The following is a 13,519-nucleotide window of genomic DNA, read 5'->3' as shown; positions in this document are numbered from 1 at the left end:
GTGGGGAGGGTGTATACACACTGGCTGTGAGAGAGTTGTCAGGGCTGTGTGTCAGCACTGTGGGGAGGGTGTATACACACTGGCTGTGAGAGAGTTGTCAGGGCTGTGTGTCAGCACTGTGGGGAGGGTGTATACACACTGGCTGTGAGAGAGTTGTCAGGGCTGTGTGTCAGCACTGTGGGGACGGTGTATACACCCAGGCTGTGAAGGACGTGTTGGGACTGTGTGTCAGCACTGTGGGGAGTGTGTATACACCCAGGCTGTGAAGGAGGTGTTGGGACTGTGTATCAGCACTGTGGAGAGGGTGTACATGTCGGGGTTGTCTCCCACAGTGCTGTAGGGAGGGTGTGGTGAAGGAATGGTTGCACATACCAGGCAGATGCGTCCAATGCGGGAGAAGACGGCAGGGCTGTGAGGAGTGTCAGCAGATCGCTCTCGGAAGAAGTAGTACAGCTTATCATCGTTCCTGTCTGCACTGTCTGGAATGAGTTGTGCGTGCACGAACGCCGGGTCTGTGAGCAAGAGAGGCTGTCAGGCAGCAGTCCAGGAGCATGAGAAACACCAATGTCTGCTGCTATCCGCTATGACTGGCAACACAAGGCAACAGGTGCAGAGTACCACGAGGGATACGCTGTGTGACCCCTGCTCCCTCTGCATTATATTTGCTCCTTTGGGAGCCCTCGTTAGCAGAGGGCTGTCGGCACTGCCTCTTACTGAGGACATGTATGAGCTTACTGAAGTGAGTGAGGCTGGAAATTCTCATGAGCCTTTGGGGAAGTTTTGGCTTCTCCTCAGTTTGCAGACTGCAGGTTTAAGCAGTTTACTGCCTTTCTGTGCAGGCCTCAAGCTGGAGCTCTTTCTTCCCATCCCATCCCTACAGTTTAATCCCTGGCAGATTGCTGTGTTAGATATTTTCTGAGGAAATGAAAAACAAAATAATCATAAGAAAGGGCAATAAGCAGTCAAGAAGTGTGTATGAAATGTCATTAGCAAGGAGCTTTGCTGATTACGCAGTAGGGAGAGGAATGAGGAGGTTGTAATTCTGGCTCTTCCACTCACTCAATAAATCCTGGCGAAACTCACATTTTCTGTGAAATTCTACTAAGCATGAAACAAGAGAGGGATCTGGGCGTGATCATATCTGATGATCTTAAGGTGGCTAAACAGGTGGATAAGGTGACGGAAAAAGCCAGAAAGATGCTTGGGAAAGGAACAACAAGTGAAATTATCAAATCTGCAGATGACACAAAAAAATTCAGGGTAGTTAAAACACAAGCAGATTGTAAGAAACTGCAGAAGGACCATGCGAGACTGGAGAACTGGGCTTCTAAATGACAGATGAAATTTAATGTGGACAAGTGCAAAGTGATGCACATAGAAAAAAATAACCCCAATTTTAGATAAACATTGCTAAATTCCATATTAGGAGTAACCATCCAAGAAAAGACTCTGGAAGTCATTGTGGACAGTACGTTGAAATCCTCAGCTCAATGTGTGGTGGTGGTCAAAAAAGGCAACAGAATACTAGGAATTACTCAGAAATGAATGGAGAATAAAACATATTAATACCTCTATATCAATCCGTGGTACGACCACACCTTGGGGCCGAAGCAATACAGGGCGCTCAGCCGAGCGCACTATATAACCCACAGTTGGACGCAGGTTGTAGAGGCGCTAATTAATCCCCTTATGCAATAAGGGGATTAGCGCCTCTACAACGCACGTCCAATGCGGAGTGAAACTAATAGCGTTCATCACATGCAAACGCATGTGAATGAGGCTATTAGCTATTCACTCCCAATGCAAAAAAAATGTGCATCTAGGAGCAGGCGTTAATTGTTGAGCACTCCTAAAATTAGTACAGAAAAGCAGAAAAAACTGCTTTTCTGTACTGCCTCCTACTTAATATTGTTGGGATATTAAGGAGGAACAACTCTTTAAAAAAATAAAAAAATAAAAAAAGTACAGTAGTCAGGTGCAAGAAGCGGATGCTCAGTTCACAAGCGTCTGGTTCCTGAACCCCTGGCACATCCATAGGTTAGGAAAACAGATGCTGATAAATTCAGCATCCATTTTCAAAACCTGACTGCCGGCACTGTAAGGAGTGAAAAAATCAATATTAAAGTATCAGGCACTTAATATTAATTTATTCACTCCTTCACTTATTGCCCATTGGTCCTTTTCACTGACATGTCAGTAAAAGGACCAATCCCCTTTCATCGATTGGTCCATTCACTGTCACATGTAAGTGAAAGGACCAATCCCCTTTCAGAAGACTGTCCTGAAAGGGGATTGGTCCTTTTACTGACATGTGACAGTGAAGGGACCAATTGCCGAATGGTCCCTTCACTGTCATATGAAAGTGAAAGGACCAATCACAGCCTTCTGAAAAGGGATTGGTCCTTTCACTGACATGTGACAGTGAAGGGACCAAACTGCAATAAGTGAAGGAGTGAATAAATAAATATTAAGTGCCCGACACTTTTATATTTATTTATACACTCTGGTGCTGGTAGTCAGGTTGGGAGAATGGACGCTGAATTTATCAGCGTCCAGTTTCCTAACCTGTGCATGTGGGCTGGTAAGGAAAACGGAGGATGATAAATTCAGCGTCTGTTTTCTTAACTGGCAGACAGCCGCCGAAAGCGCACCTTTCTCAGGCGCACGCTGTCAAGGAGGCGCTAGGGGCATGCAGTCGCTCCTAGCACCCCCTCGACAGTGTGAACTGTCAGGAGAGGTGCCTGGGGGCGCATTAGGAAAGTGGGCGCCGAACACTCAGCACCTGCTTTCAGTGCAACATTTTTGCATTGGGCCTCTTGAGCACTGTATGCGGTTCTGGTCATCCCATCTCCAAAAAGTTATTATGGAACTAGAAGAGGTGCAGAGTATGGCAACAAAAATGATCAAGGGGAGAATGGTTCTCCTAAAAAAAAAAAAAATGCTGATCAGGTTAGGACTCATCAGCATGGAGAGGAGACATGAAATGAAAAAGATTTATAAAATCATGAGTGGGTTGAAACAGGTTAAATAGGTAATGGTTATTTAACCTTTCAAATTGTACTACAACCAGGGGACACTCCATGAAACTAGCAGATATCAGATTTAAAACACATAAGAGAACATATTTTTTTTTAATCAATGCACAATCCAGCTGTGGAATCTGTTGCCAGAGGATGTGATCAAGGTGTCTAGGATAGCTGGGTTTAAAGAGTTTGGACAAGTTCCTGGAGGAAAAGTCCATAAACTATTATTAGCCAATAAAAGCTGCTGCTTATCCCTGGGAATCAGCAACAAGGAATGGATCCACTCTTTGAGGCTTTGCCAGGTACTTGTGACCTGGATTGGCCACTGTTGGAGGAGACAGGATGCTGGGCTCGATGGACCTTTGGGTCTGACTCAGCATGGCATAGCTTAATGTTCATATGAATTTGAAATCTTCCTCTTTTAGTGCAGCAGGCTTCAGCCTGATGTTTTGGATCTTTCTTACAATTCTCAGTTTTCTGGCACATTTGAGGTACTTGTCTACAATTGACATCTCTGTACACAGTACTCATATTTTTTCCCTCAATATACTGCTTAAACAATGTTTCCAGAGAGGAGGATTTTGTTTTCTGCTCTTTCTTGTAGCCTTTCATCACTAACAGTAAAATTTTCAGAGTAATAATTTTAACAGCCCAGAACTGCATACCATTTATTTCTGTAACATCTATTGTTGTTCCTTTTATACAGAATATGGCCTCACTCATTTTACTGATCATACAGTTCATGTTGGGTGCCAGGTCTATCTTAGCAGTTTTTCTTTCTCCTGGATAGCATACTTGTCCAGGAGTTCCTCTATCATTTCTTCCATCTCCTGATCCTTCATTTGCCTTCCTTCTTGACTCAGCTCCTTGGCCTGTCTTATGTCGCTTCCCATCTCCTCTGTTGTAGCCTTACTATTCACCACTGTCTTGCTCTTTAAGTTCACAGCCTCTGTTACCTCCTTTCATTACACTAGCTGTTCTGGTTGCTCTAGCATTTATCTTCTGTTCTTCCTCTCCCTCTATATTTCTCTTTCTGCAGCATCTCTCAGTTATCAGGCTTGGAAGTCGCTGCAGTACATACCACACTGGGAATAATGTCTCAATGCTGGTTTATTAATAGACAAGGCAATAACATAAGCATTCCCTGACTTGTGAAGCACTGCAGGTACAAATCTTAAAGCTTAAATCCAGTTCACTTATCCAGTCCAGGTCAGTATCCACAGTAATTCCTCTTCATGGTCAAGTATGTCTACTTACAGGAATAACAGAGCTTCAAGAGTTCCACATCACATAACATCAGTATACAGAGAGAGAAGGGCCTACTGTCTTCCACTAGGATCCCACACCGTCACTTGGCCTACTAGGCTTCCAAATAATGCTGGGAACACCTACAAGGTGCTCCAGCATACTTTTTGAATTCCTTGAGGACCAGTCCAGAGCCTCAGGCTAGGGCCTTACACCAGGCTATCAGGAATCTGAGCCTGGCTTTCTCAGAGCCATTCTGTGGCTCTATACACAACATACCAGACCTGAACCAAGCACATCCTGGTTCTATGCCTGTAGAACACTTTTTGCCCTAACATAGCATCACTTGCGTACTTCTTTGCTTTTATTTGTCCAATTAAAGATCTTAAATTTGCATCGGTTATTTTTTACAGCTTTCCCCCCAATGCTATTTTTGACCAGCCTCTCTTACTGTACCACTAGATTTACACACTGAATTTGCTGATCTCCTTTCTGGTCTCAGGGCGCCACATAACTATATATACTTATTTTCATTTTTTCATAAACTTCTGTGGTCAGTTTCCTGTGGTAGTAGATCCATGAACAGGTTCCCCATGGCCGCTAACTGGGGCAGGAGGGTTATTATCATGCACTGTTGTTGAGGCTAAGGGTAGACACCTTTATTCCTGGGCAATGTGTATCCAAGTATGGATTTATCCTTTTGTATCGTCTCATATTTAAATAGTAGAGGTTGCTTAGTTGACATTTGATCTATATGTTGTACAACGAGGTCACCACATGAAGATACTCAGCAAGACTTGGCTAGAGAATTTTACTCTATTCAATTATTCTTTGCTCCTCATGTGAGTTTGCATGAGTCATTTTCTCTTCCTGCGCTTCAGTTCCAGTTGCTATCTCCGTTATTCACTCTCTATGTAGAAATGACTGGGTGAGTCCCTTTGTCTCTCTGTGCCTCGGCTGTAAAACTTCACTTGTATTGTAACAATCCCATAACATGAAATGTCTTCATTGCCCTCTGTAACAATGAGATGAAAAGCTCTTGCAGTCTTGGGTTACATGGGGATTCTGAAGGGATAGATTATGACACACAGGGCAAGGTTCTATGGAGCCACTGCAGTGACAGATTATATGGGACACTGCTAGTGTTGAATTCCACAGGGCTTCTGCAGTGCTGATTTATACAATGCATGATCAATGCCAGTATGCATGAAGCACCTGCAGTGTTGGATTATACAGAGCCCTGGCAGTGCCAGGTTGAATGAGGATCTTCCTGTCAGGTATACTAATATGTGCTTGGTTCCATATTGTGATCAATTCCATATCATGATCCTGTTGCCTTCCTTTCCCTGTTTACTTTCATCATCTCTTAGCTTCTTATCCACCCCTCACAACGCATGCCACATAATGACTCTCACCATACACATTATCACTCATGTTTCACTTCCTACTCATCTCTCAATGCACATACCCCCCACACCTCTCCACTCACCTCCGACCACCCATGCTGACACTCATGACTCAATCACTTCTCACCATGCCCCTAATACACCTCACTCATCTCTCAACTTCCCATTCACCTATCATCACACATACCCTCACATACCTCACTGCCCCACTCACCGTGCACACCCCCTCACTTTTCAGCCTCCACTCATCTTTCATCGCATGAGCCACAACTCACCTCCTACTGTCTACACCCTTCATTCATCTCACAGCGAATATGCCCCAACTCATCCTTATTCATCTCGCATGTTCCCACTTACCTCTGACTGCACACCCCTCCATTCACCTTCTCCTGCAGCAACTTTCCATCCAAACAATACTCCATCTCTATCACCACTCCTCTCACTATACATAACCCCCATTCTCATCCTACACACCTTTACTCATCTCTCAACAAAAATGCTGCCATTCACCTCTTGCCACTCACCATACATACTCACTCTTCCCTTACTGCAGATGACTCGTCGCTTCTTACGCCTATTATCCACCACTCAATTATCACTCTCTGATTCTCCAATTCACTGTTCACCTCGCACATCACACATGCCCCTGTTTTCCCCTCACCACAGATTCTCTCATTCACCTGGCACACTCCCAGTCACCTCTCATTTTGCACATCCTTCCATATACCTCGCCACTCCCAAATCAATTTTCATCACTCATACCGCCATTCTACTCTGACTCCATAAACTCTCATTCTGCTCTCAAACTTCTCTCCTCACTTATTTATAAACAAGCTAGTCTCAAGGTGGATTACAATTAGATTTAAAGTTAAATTCTTATTATAATAGTGAACAGTTGACAATCTACACAAGGAAACAAATAAGGGCATGTAAAGATATGATTAGTGGTACAGGGGGAATTCAATTGGTCATTTAGGGTGGTAGGAGGAATGGAATGGATTAGGGGGGTCAGGGTAAATGAAAGATACAATAGTGCAGATGTTTTGGAAGGGCAGGAGCCTAGTGCCATGTGAGAGAGAGACATCGAGTAAGAAAGTTCGGCGATGGATAATGCTACGGTTTCATGAGTAAGTTCCAGTAGTCAAGGGATAAAGAGAGTTTTCATTACTAACACTGTCTTAAATTTGCCATAGTTTTAGAAACTGGATTAGGGGAAGGCCTGGCTGAATAAGCAGGCCTTGGCTCTTTTCCTGAAGGTGAGCTAGGAAGTCTCTTGGCGTAAAGATAGCAGTATCTTGTTCCAGAGTTTAGAGGTGAAGCTACGGAAAACACGGTCTAGTGCCGATTAATCTGCAAAAGCTGGAGGGGGACTGGGGGGGAGGATAGAAGGGCCATTAGGGAGGAACGAAGGGAGGAAATAAGAGAACAGAAGTTGGCAGACATAATCAGGAGCCATCCTGTTGACGCACTTGAAGAAAGTTTTGAATTGGATCCTGTTTTTGAGCGGGAGCTAGAGTAGCTGATTTAAGATATGGCGTATGTGGTCAGATGCTTTGGCTCCCACTACCTCTCCATGTATGTCCCCATTCTCTTCTCACCCTGCAGAGCCCCAGTGACCCTTTACCAAGCATGAGCTCATTCACCTCTCACTATGCACATCCACACTCACTTCTCACGTACATGCCCCCACTCACCTGTCACCGTGTGCACCCCCACTCACCATTCAGCCAGCGGGAGTTGTACTGGTCAGTCCTCATTGCTGTCTGTTTGCCCATGGTACGAAAGATTGCAGCATCCGTGCCCATGAAATCGATGTACACACCTGCATACAGCTCTCCATCTACAGAAACAGGACATAGTAGTATGTCAGAATACATTTACAGAAAGGACTCAAGTTCTGGCCATTCACCTATAGATACCCAGAGCCAGATTTGATGCCCAGAGGCAGGACCAGAGGGTGAGGTTGATCTCCCCCCTCAGAGATCAGAAAGTGGGAGAGTTCATCCCCGGATATCTGAAAGTAGGGAGGGGGTGTTGGACCAGACTGGTGCTGGCACATGATCCTGAAGTAAATGAGAGAAGGCTCCTCTTTGTCTCAGATATTTGGTGCCCTAGGCAGTTGTCTATGTTGCTTATGCCTAAATATGAGCCGGAAGATACATACACTTAAATTCCACTCAGCTGGCAAGTCAAATGATTCTGGTAGCACTTTTTTATCTGATCCTTACCATGGAGATCTCCCTGCAGGACCTAAAATCTCTGTGAGCTACTTCAGCCATCCTAGCACATCCAGAAAGATGTGTGTGATTTTAGTACCAGAATAATTGGGAGTTCTGCAGGGCAGGACTGAGGTGCATTGACAAGAGTTGTGCGTGTAGTCTCAGTATTGGAATGGCAGAGTATTTTTAGTATATTGATAAGCAGCAAATACTAGCAAATAATTTACATATTTACATCATTTCCATAAGAAGATGATAAAGATTAATGCACAAAAAACAATAATATAAGGTTATAACTTTTTACTGGACTATCAATGCAATTCCTGTCTAGCTTACAGACGTTTCAGAAGCTAGTCAATAAGAGGTCAATATTCAATGGTGGGGTGAACAGGAAGTTAGCCAGTTAAAGTTAATCAGCTAACTTTGGTCAGGATATTCAGCAGGGCTTAACCGGGTTAGTCTCTCTTTGAATATACATGGCTAAAATTACCTGGATAAAGATGTATGGATAACCTTGCTGCTCACAGGGCTTTCTGAATTAAAAAAAGAAAACATAGTATGCCGAACAGGCTACTAATCCTCCATCCACTACCTTAGAAAAAGGTGGTAGCCAAAGCTCCAACTTCCAAGCCCCCCAAAATAGCCCATAGCTCCCAGCATATTAGTATTAATTAATTCACTTTACTCTGGGTGGAAAGGCCAATGATTGGTCTCTTCACTGACAGCTGTCAATGAAGGGACTGAATAACTTCATCTGCCTAAACTTAGACAAGCTCAAATACTGTGTCTGATAATTTTGAAAAAGGAATATTTTTTATATTGCTTTTCAATTTACAGAGAGGAATTAATTGTAAGAGGGAAAGGGCTAGTTTGCTGTTGTGGGATTTCTTTTTTTCTACCTTTAGTTCCCTCCCTCACTTCTCAACTCCCAGTCACCCCCACCTTCCATTATTACTATAGAATGACTCACTAATTAGGGGGCTGGATTACACAGGATAAATTTACATTGATTGGCAGAGAAACATAAGAAAGTAATGTAGATGAATTGTAAGTCATTTGTGAAAACAGAACACTTAAGAAAAGTTCAGGGCCAGCTTAATTAGTAATATCATATTAGATACTTCAGGTAATTAATTTTAGTTGGTCTTATCTTATTGTACCTAAGGCAACAGGATTCTTTATAGACTACACACCAGATACATTTCATAATCTTAAAGGATAAGCTATATCTCTCTATACGTCATAATTATACTTGAGCAGGCAAACAGGGTTACACACAGGGAATCAGAGTCTGGAGGTGCTAAATTTCATTGAAAGGAAGCCAGCTGATTATACTTTCAGGTCAGATGAGGAAAGGATAGGGACTTTTGTAAGTCTCTTTTAATTTCTTTCAACATATACCAAAACTCCTAAGAAGAGCAAAAGGATGGCTGGAAAACATTGTGTCAACAGAGCTGCTCCACAGTTACTGCTTCTTTCTCTGTTCAGAATCTGCCTATCTTGATTCATACCAAGGAACCAGTTCAGTGTGAAAGGTATGCCTGCAGGTCAACTCACTCAGGAAAGAAGTAGCAGAACTGAGAGATGTGGTGGTGAGGCTTAGAAGCATCTGTAACATGGGCTACATCAATGAAATGCTTCTTGAGGCATCCAAGAGTCCATATTCAACAGGTGTGCGGCTTGGCTAGTGAGCCAGATAAACTTATCTGGCTAACTTGGCCCATATTTTCAGTGGCACAGCCACGCCACTGAACATAGCCGGCTATCTTAAAGTTATCCAGATAAGTTTTTCCTGCTAACATTAGAACAGCTCTATGGGTCAACCAGATAAGTTTATCCGGCTAACTCAACTCTTCCCAGTTACGCTCCCGGAGCACCCCTAACTTATCCGGCTAAATTCCAACTGGTAATCCTTTTATTATTTATGCTATGTGTGGTGATTACAGCCTTTTTTGGATCAGGCTTTTCTTAAAACCATTGTCCATTTGTTCATTCTTAATAGATTTATGCTTAGTCTTTAAAATTTGGTCAGAGGGCAATGTAGGTATTTGGCAGCTCTTCTTTTACCTTATGTGCCAGGTAGAGTCTTGTGATCATCGCAACAAGATTTGCTTAGACATCTGGGGCCTCCTGAGATGAGAGCAGAATGCATGAGACAGTGCTCATTTAATATCAGGGCCCTCTTCTGTGGATTTCTTTGCTATTTGGATTATGGAAGGTAGTTAATTATTGCAAATTTAGAAGGTACATTAAGTCCAGGTTATATCAACAGGCTGTTTAGGATAGGTCTAGGTTTTTATTTAGTGCAGATTTGGACTGATTTTATGTGGTCTTTATCTCAGTTTTATATTGTTTGTTATAATGTGTATTGTTTGACTATTTATGTCTTTGTTTTATGTTTGTAAATATTTTAATCATGTTTTATTTTATGATTTAATGGTTGTATTCCTATTTTATTTGTTTGTAAATTGATTTGACTTTTTTCATGGAAAAGATGTATATTAAATGCAATAAATAAAATAAACTAAACTAAACTCAGGTTGAAAGTCAATGTTTTTGTCAGCTTATCAAGAAAGCAAAGATAACTGAGATCTTCTGGCAAATATTATGCTGTGGCAAATCTGACAGGATCTGAAGAAATCCCTGTAGAGTCCTCCTCACCAGACGACCGTGGATACTTAGCCAGGACTCCGAAAAAGTTAAGGGAGATTGAGAAGGTGACCTCTGATGGTCCAAAGAAGAGAGGAATCGCAGGAACTTTTAATGAATTGATTCCACCGCTTCTCACTCCAATTATGGGAGGAACTCCCTTGGAGGAGGCAAAACAGCAAAGTTAGGAATCAGACTCCCTCTTACTGCCAGCAGTGCTTGAGGAGAGGTATGGGCTCCAAAGGACTCTCTGGAGCCCACTGTGCAGAAAAAGTTCTTCCATCCTTCCTGGATAGGCGAGGTTCCAATTTCCTTCTCTACTCACTTGGGCTTAAGGTGACAAAATATTCTTCACCAATTCTGACAGCTGATCTCCAAATGGTTGAGGAATCCTCTGCTCTGGAGACGTAGGAGGGAGCGCTAGGTGGTGCTCCCGATCCGGGGAGGTGTGCCCTTGGACCTCGGCTAACCAGGAGAGGAGCTCCAAGGAAGTGCCGAGGCAGGTGAGATGAAGTCCCGTCTGTGCTGAGACCGGAAGTCCAGGCCCCCGCTGACCTGCACAGTCTTGGTGAGGCCAACCACGCAAGGGTGGTCTCTAAGCAGTCCTCTGACCACTCCAAGCCCTTTTGGACCTGCCACTGGGTAAAGGCAGAGGCGGCAGACCGGACAGGAGACAAGGCGGACGAAGACTCTGGAGCATGAGGACTCAGATGAGGAACTTGGAACGTGGAGACTCAGATAAGGAACTTGGAAGGACTCAGACGAGGACTTGGAATTTGGAAGGACTCAGACGAGGATTCAGGAACAAGGTACTGAAGATGAGGATTCAAGATCAAGTACTAGGTTGAGGCTGCAACGCAGCTTGCCCTACACAGCCCACCCACAGGGCTGGTCATGGACCACACTGGATGCGAGGCAGACTCCAGACGAGAAGTGAAACAAGTGCGAGGAACATATCCTAGATACTGTAGAGGCCTGCACCGGGGCACGACCTACACAGCCGCCTGTGGCTAGTCGTGGACCACGCTGAAGCAGCGCAGGTTCCAGCAGCGTCTAACACATGGATGGAGCAGACATAAGGGAATCCGAGGGCCGGGACGAGATTCAGGACACAGGACCAAGACGGGACTTGGCTTCAGGCAAGGATGACCCTCCGGAGGCTTGTGTTGCAGACGAGAAGGCAGGCCTTGTGCCACGAAGCGCCCTACATAGCCCACCCGTGGGGCTGGTCATGGACCACGACATGGCACGCCAAGAAGGGTGGCGATAAGGAACCAGAGGTACAGGACATCAAGGCTGGATCACGGAACATCAGGGACATCAGGACTTGGATCACGGAATGTCAGGACTCAGACTCTGGATACAGACGGACGGACATCAGGTACATCTGTATACATCAGGAACGTCAACAGAGCCCAGGAACACAGACAATGAGGGATCCCACGAAGAACATAGAGAAATGCCGGGCAAAAGCAAGAATGAGGGGTCCTAGGGAGGGCTAACCCTTTGCCAAGGCAAAGAAGGAATGACTGCAGGGCCCTTTTATAGGGCTGAAGAAGGAAGATGCCCAGGGAGGAGTTCCAGGTGGGGCCCAGGGCATATCCGGCTTTGGGCCCTTTAAATGAAGGAGAGAGGTGCGGCCCTGCGCCTAGGAAGCAGGAAACAGGAAGCAGGACCATGGACTGTGAGACACATCCTCTTCTGATACCCATAGGGCTCATCAGGCAGCAGCAGGCAGCATAGAGTTCACAACTCCAGAAGTGCTGGGTTCTGATGCGCTCTATGCAGTCCCAGTGATTGTTTACTCTTTATTCCTCCAGGTTCACCATGATTTGATTCAGTTCCTCTGAATCATCACCCTCAAAGAATGTTTCTAGAATGTTATACTCTTTCCTATTCTCCTCATTTGGTCCTATCTTTTAGTTTTTGAAAGATGCTTTTGGCTTTAATAGTCTCCTTCACCTTACCATTTAACCATACTGGTAGTAGTTCAGTCTTTGTATCCTTTTTAATGCATGGAATACATCCAGTCTGGACTTCCAAGATGGCATCCATGACACATGTAAAATTTTAACCTTTGCACCCATCCCATTTAGTTTTTCTAGTTTCAACATTTTATCATATTCTCCCTTTATAAAGTAAAATGTTACTGCAGTAGTTTTCTTTAATGCTCTCACTTCAGTGATAATGCTAAATGTGCTTAAATTTGATCACTGTTGTGATTATGCTAAATTTGATTACATTTGATCACTACTGTCATGTGGCCCCACCAGTGTTGCAGTGAGGATTATATATAGAGTAGTCCCTGTCTTGTTGGTTCCAGGACCAGTTGCTTTATGAAGTAATCATTTATGGCATCTAGAAACTTTACCTCCCTAGCTTGTCCCGATGAGACATTTACCAAATTAACATTGGGGTAACTGAAATCTCCTTGCAAGGGAGAAGGGGTAGAAGACTATATCTTCACCTTAAAACCCTCAAAAAGGAGTGAGTTTGGTCAACCTTAAGAAACCTGCTGTTTCACCGGGTGAGCCCTGTTTCTTACAGTTTAAAACAGACTGGGAAATGTGACAGCCTGGAGGCAGAGAGAAAGAGAAGCCTAGGAGTCCTGAAGCCCAAAGAATCTAGGGATCCAGGCCAATGTGTATTTAGACCCAAGCTGCAGAGAAGCAAACCTAAGGAGAACCAAGAGTCCTACCAGAAAAGCCTAACTGGAGAGGAGTAATAGGAAAAGCTACTGGCTACAGTACACTGACAGCTGGAACAGTTTGCCTTCTTTAAATCTTTACGTTTATGAAAGATAGGCTGTCATCCTCTGATTATAAACAGAAAGAACAAACTACAATAAACGTGTAAATATGGCATCTGCTATCTGGTGAATAATTTTAAAAGAAGCAACCCTAATCCTAGAGAGTAAGAGGGAAAACTCGGCTCAAATTCCCATACTCCTATTATTTTTGTCATGCCTAATTTATTA

At 43.9% G+C, this 13,519-nt stretch overlaps 1 protein-coding gene across 4 annotated transcripts in view; it reads right to left on the bottom strand.

The window, feature by feature from the left end:
• Window positions 1-13,519, bottom strand: part of SEMA3F (semaphorin 3F) — a 418,190-nt gene that overhangs the window by 96,990 nt on the left and 307,681 nt on the right. For all 4 annotated transcript variants that reach the window (XM_029599645.1, XM_029599643.1, XM_029599642.1 and 1 more), the window contains 2 exons: window positions 7,395-7,514; window positions 373-512 (listed from right to left, as the gene is read on the bottom strand). In XM_029599645.1, coding sequence (XP_029455505.1) covers window positions 373-512; window positions 7,395-7,514 — 260 coding nt within the window. The remainder of the gene's footprint in view (window positions 1-372; window positions 513-7,394; window positions 7,515-13,519) is intronic.

The sequence above is a fragment of the Rhinatrema bivittatum genome, chromosome 4, assembly GCF_901001135.1.
Source record: "Rhinatrema bivittatum chromosome 4, aRhiBiv1.1, whole genome shotgun sequence".
NCBI classification, from domain to species: domain Eukaryota; kingdom Metazoa; phylum Chordata; class Amphibia; order Gymnophiona; family Rhinatrematidae; genus Rhinatrema; species Rhinatrema bivittatum.
This window is presented reverse-complemented; position numbering and strand designations above follow the sequence as displayed.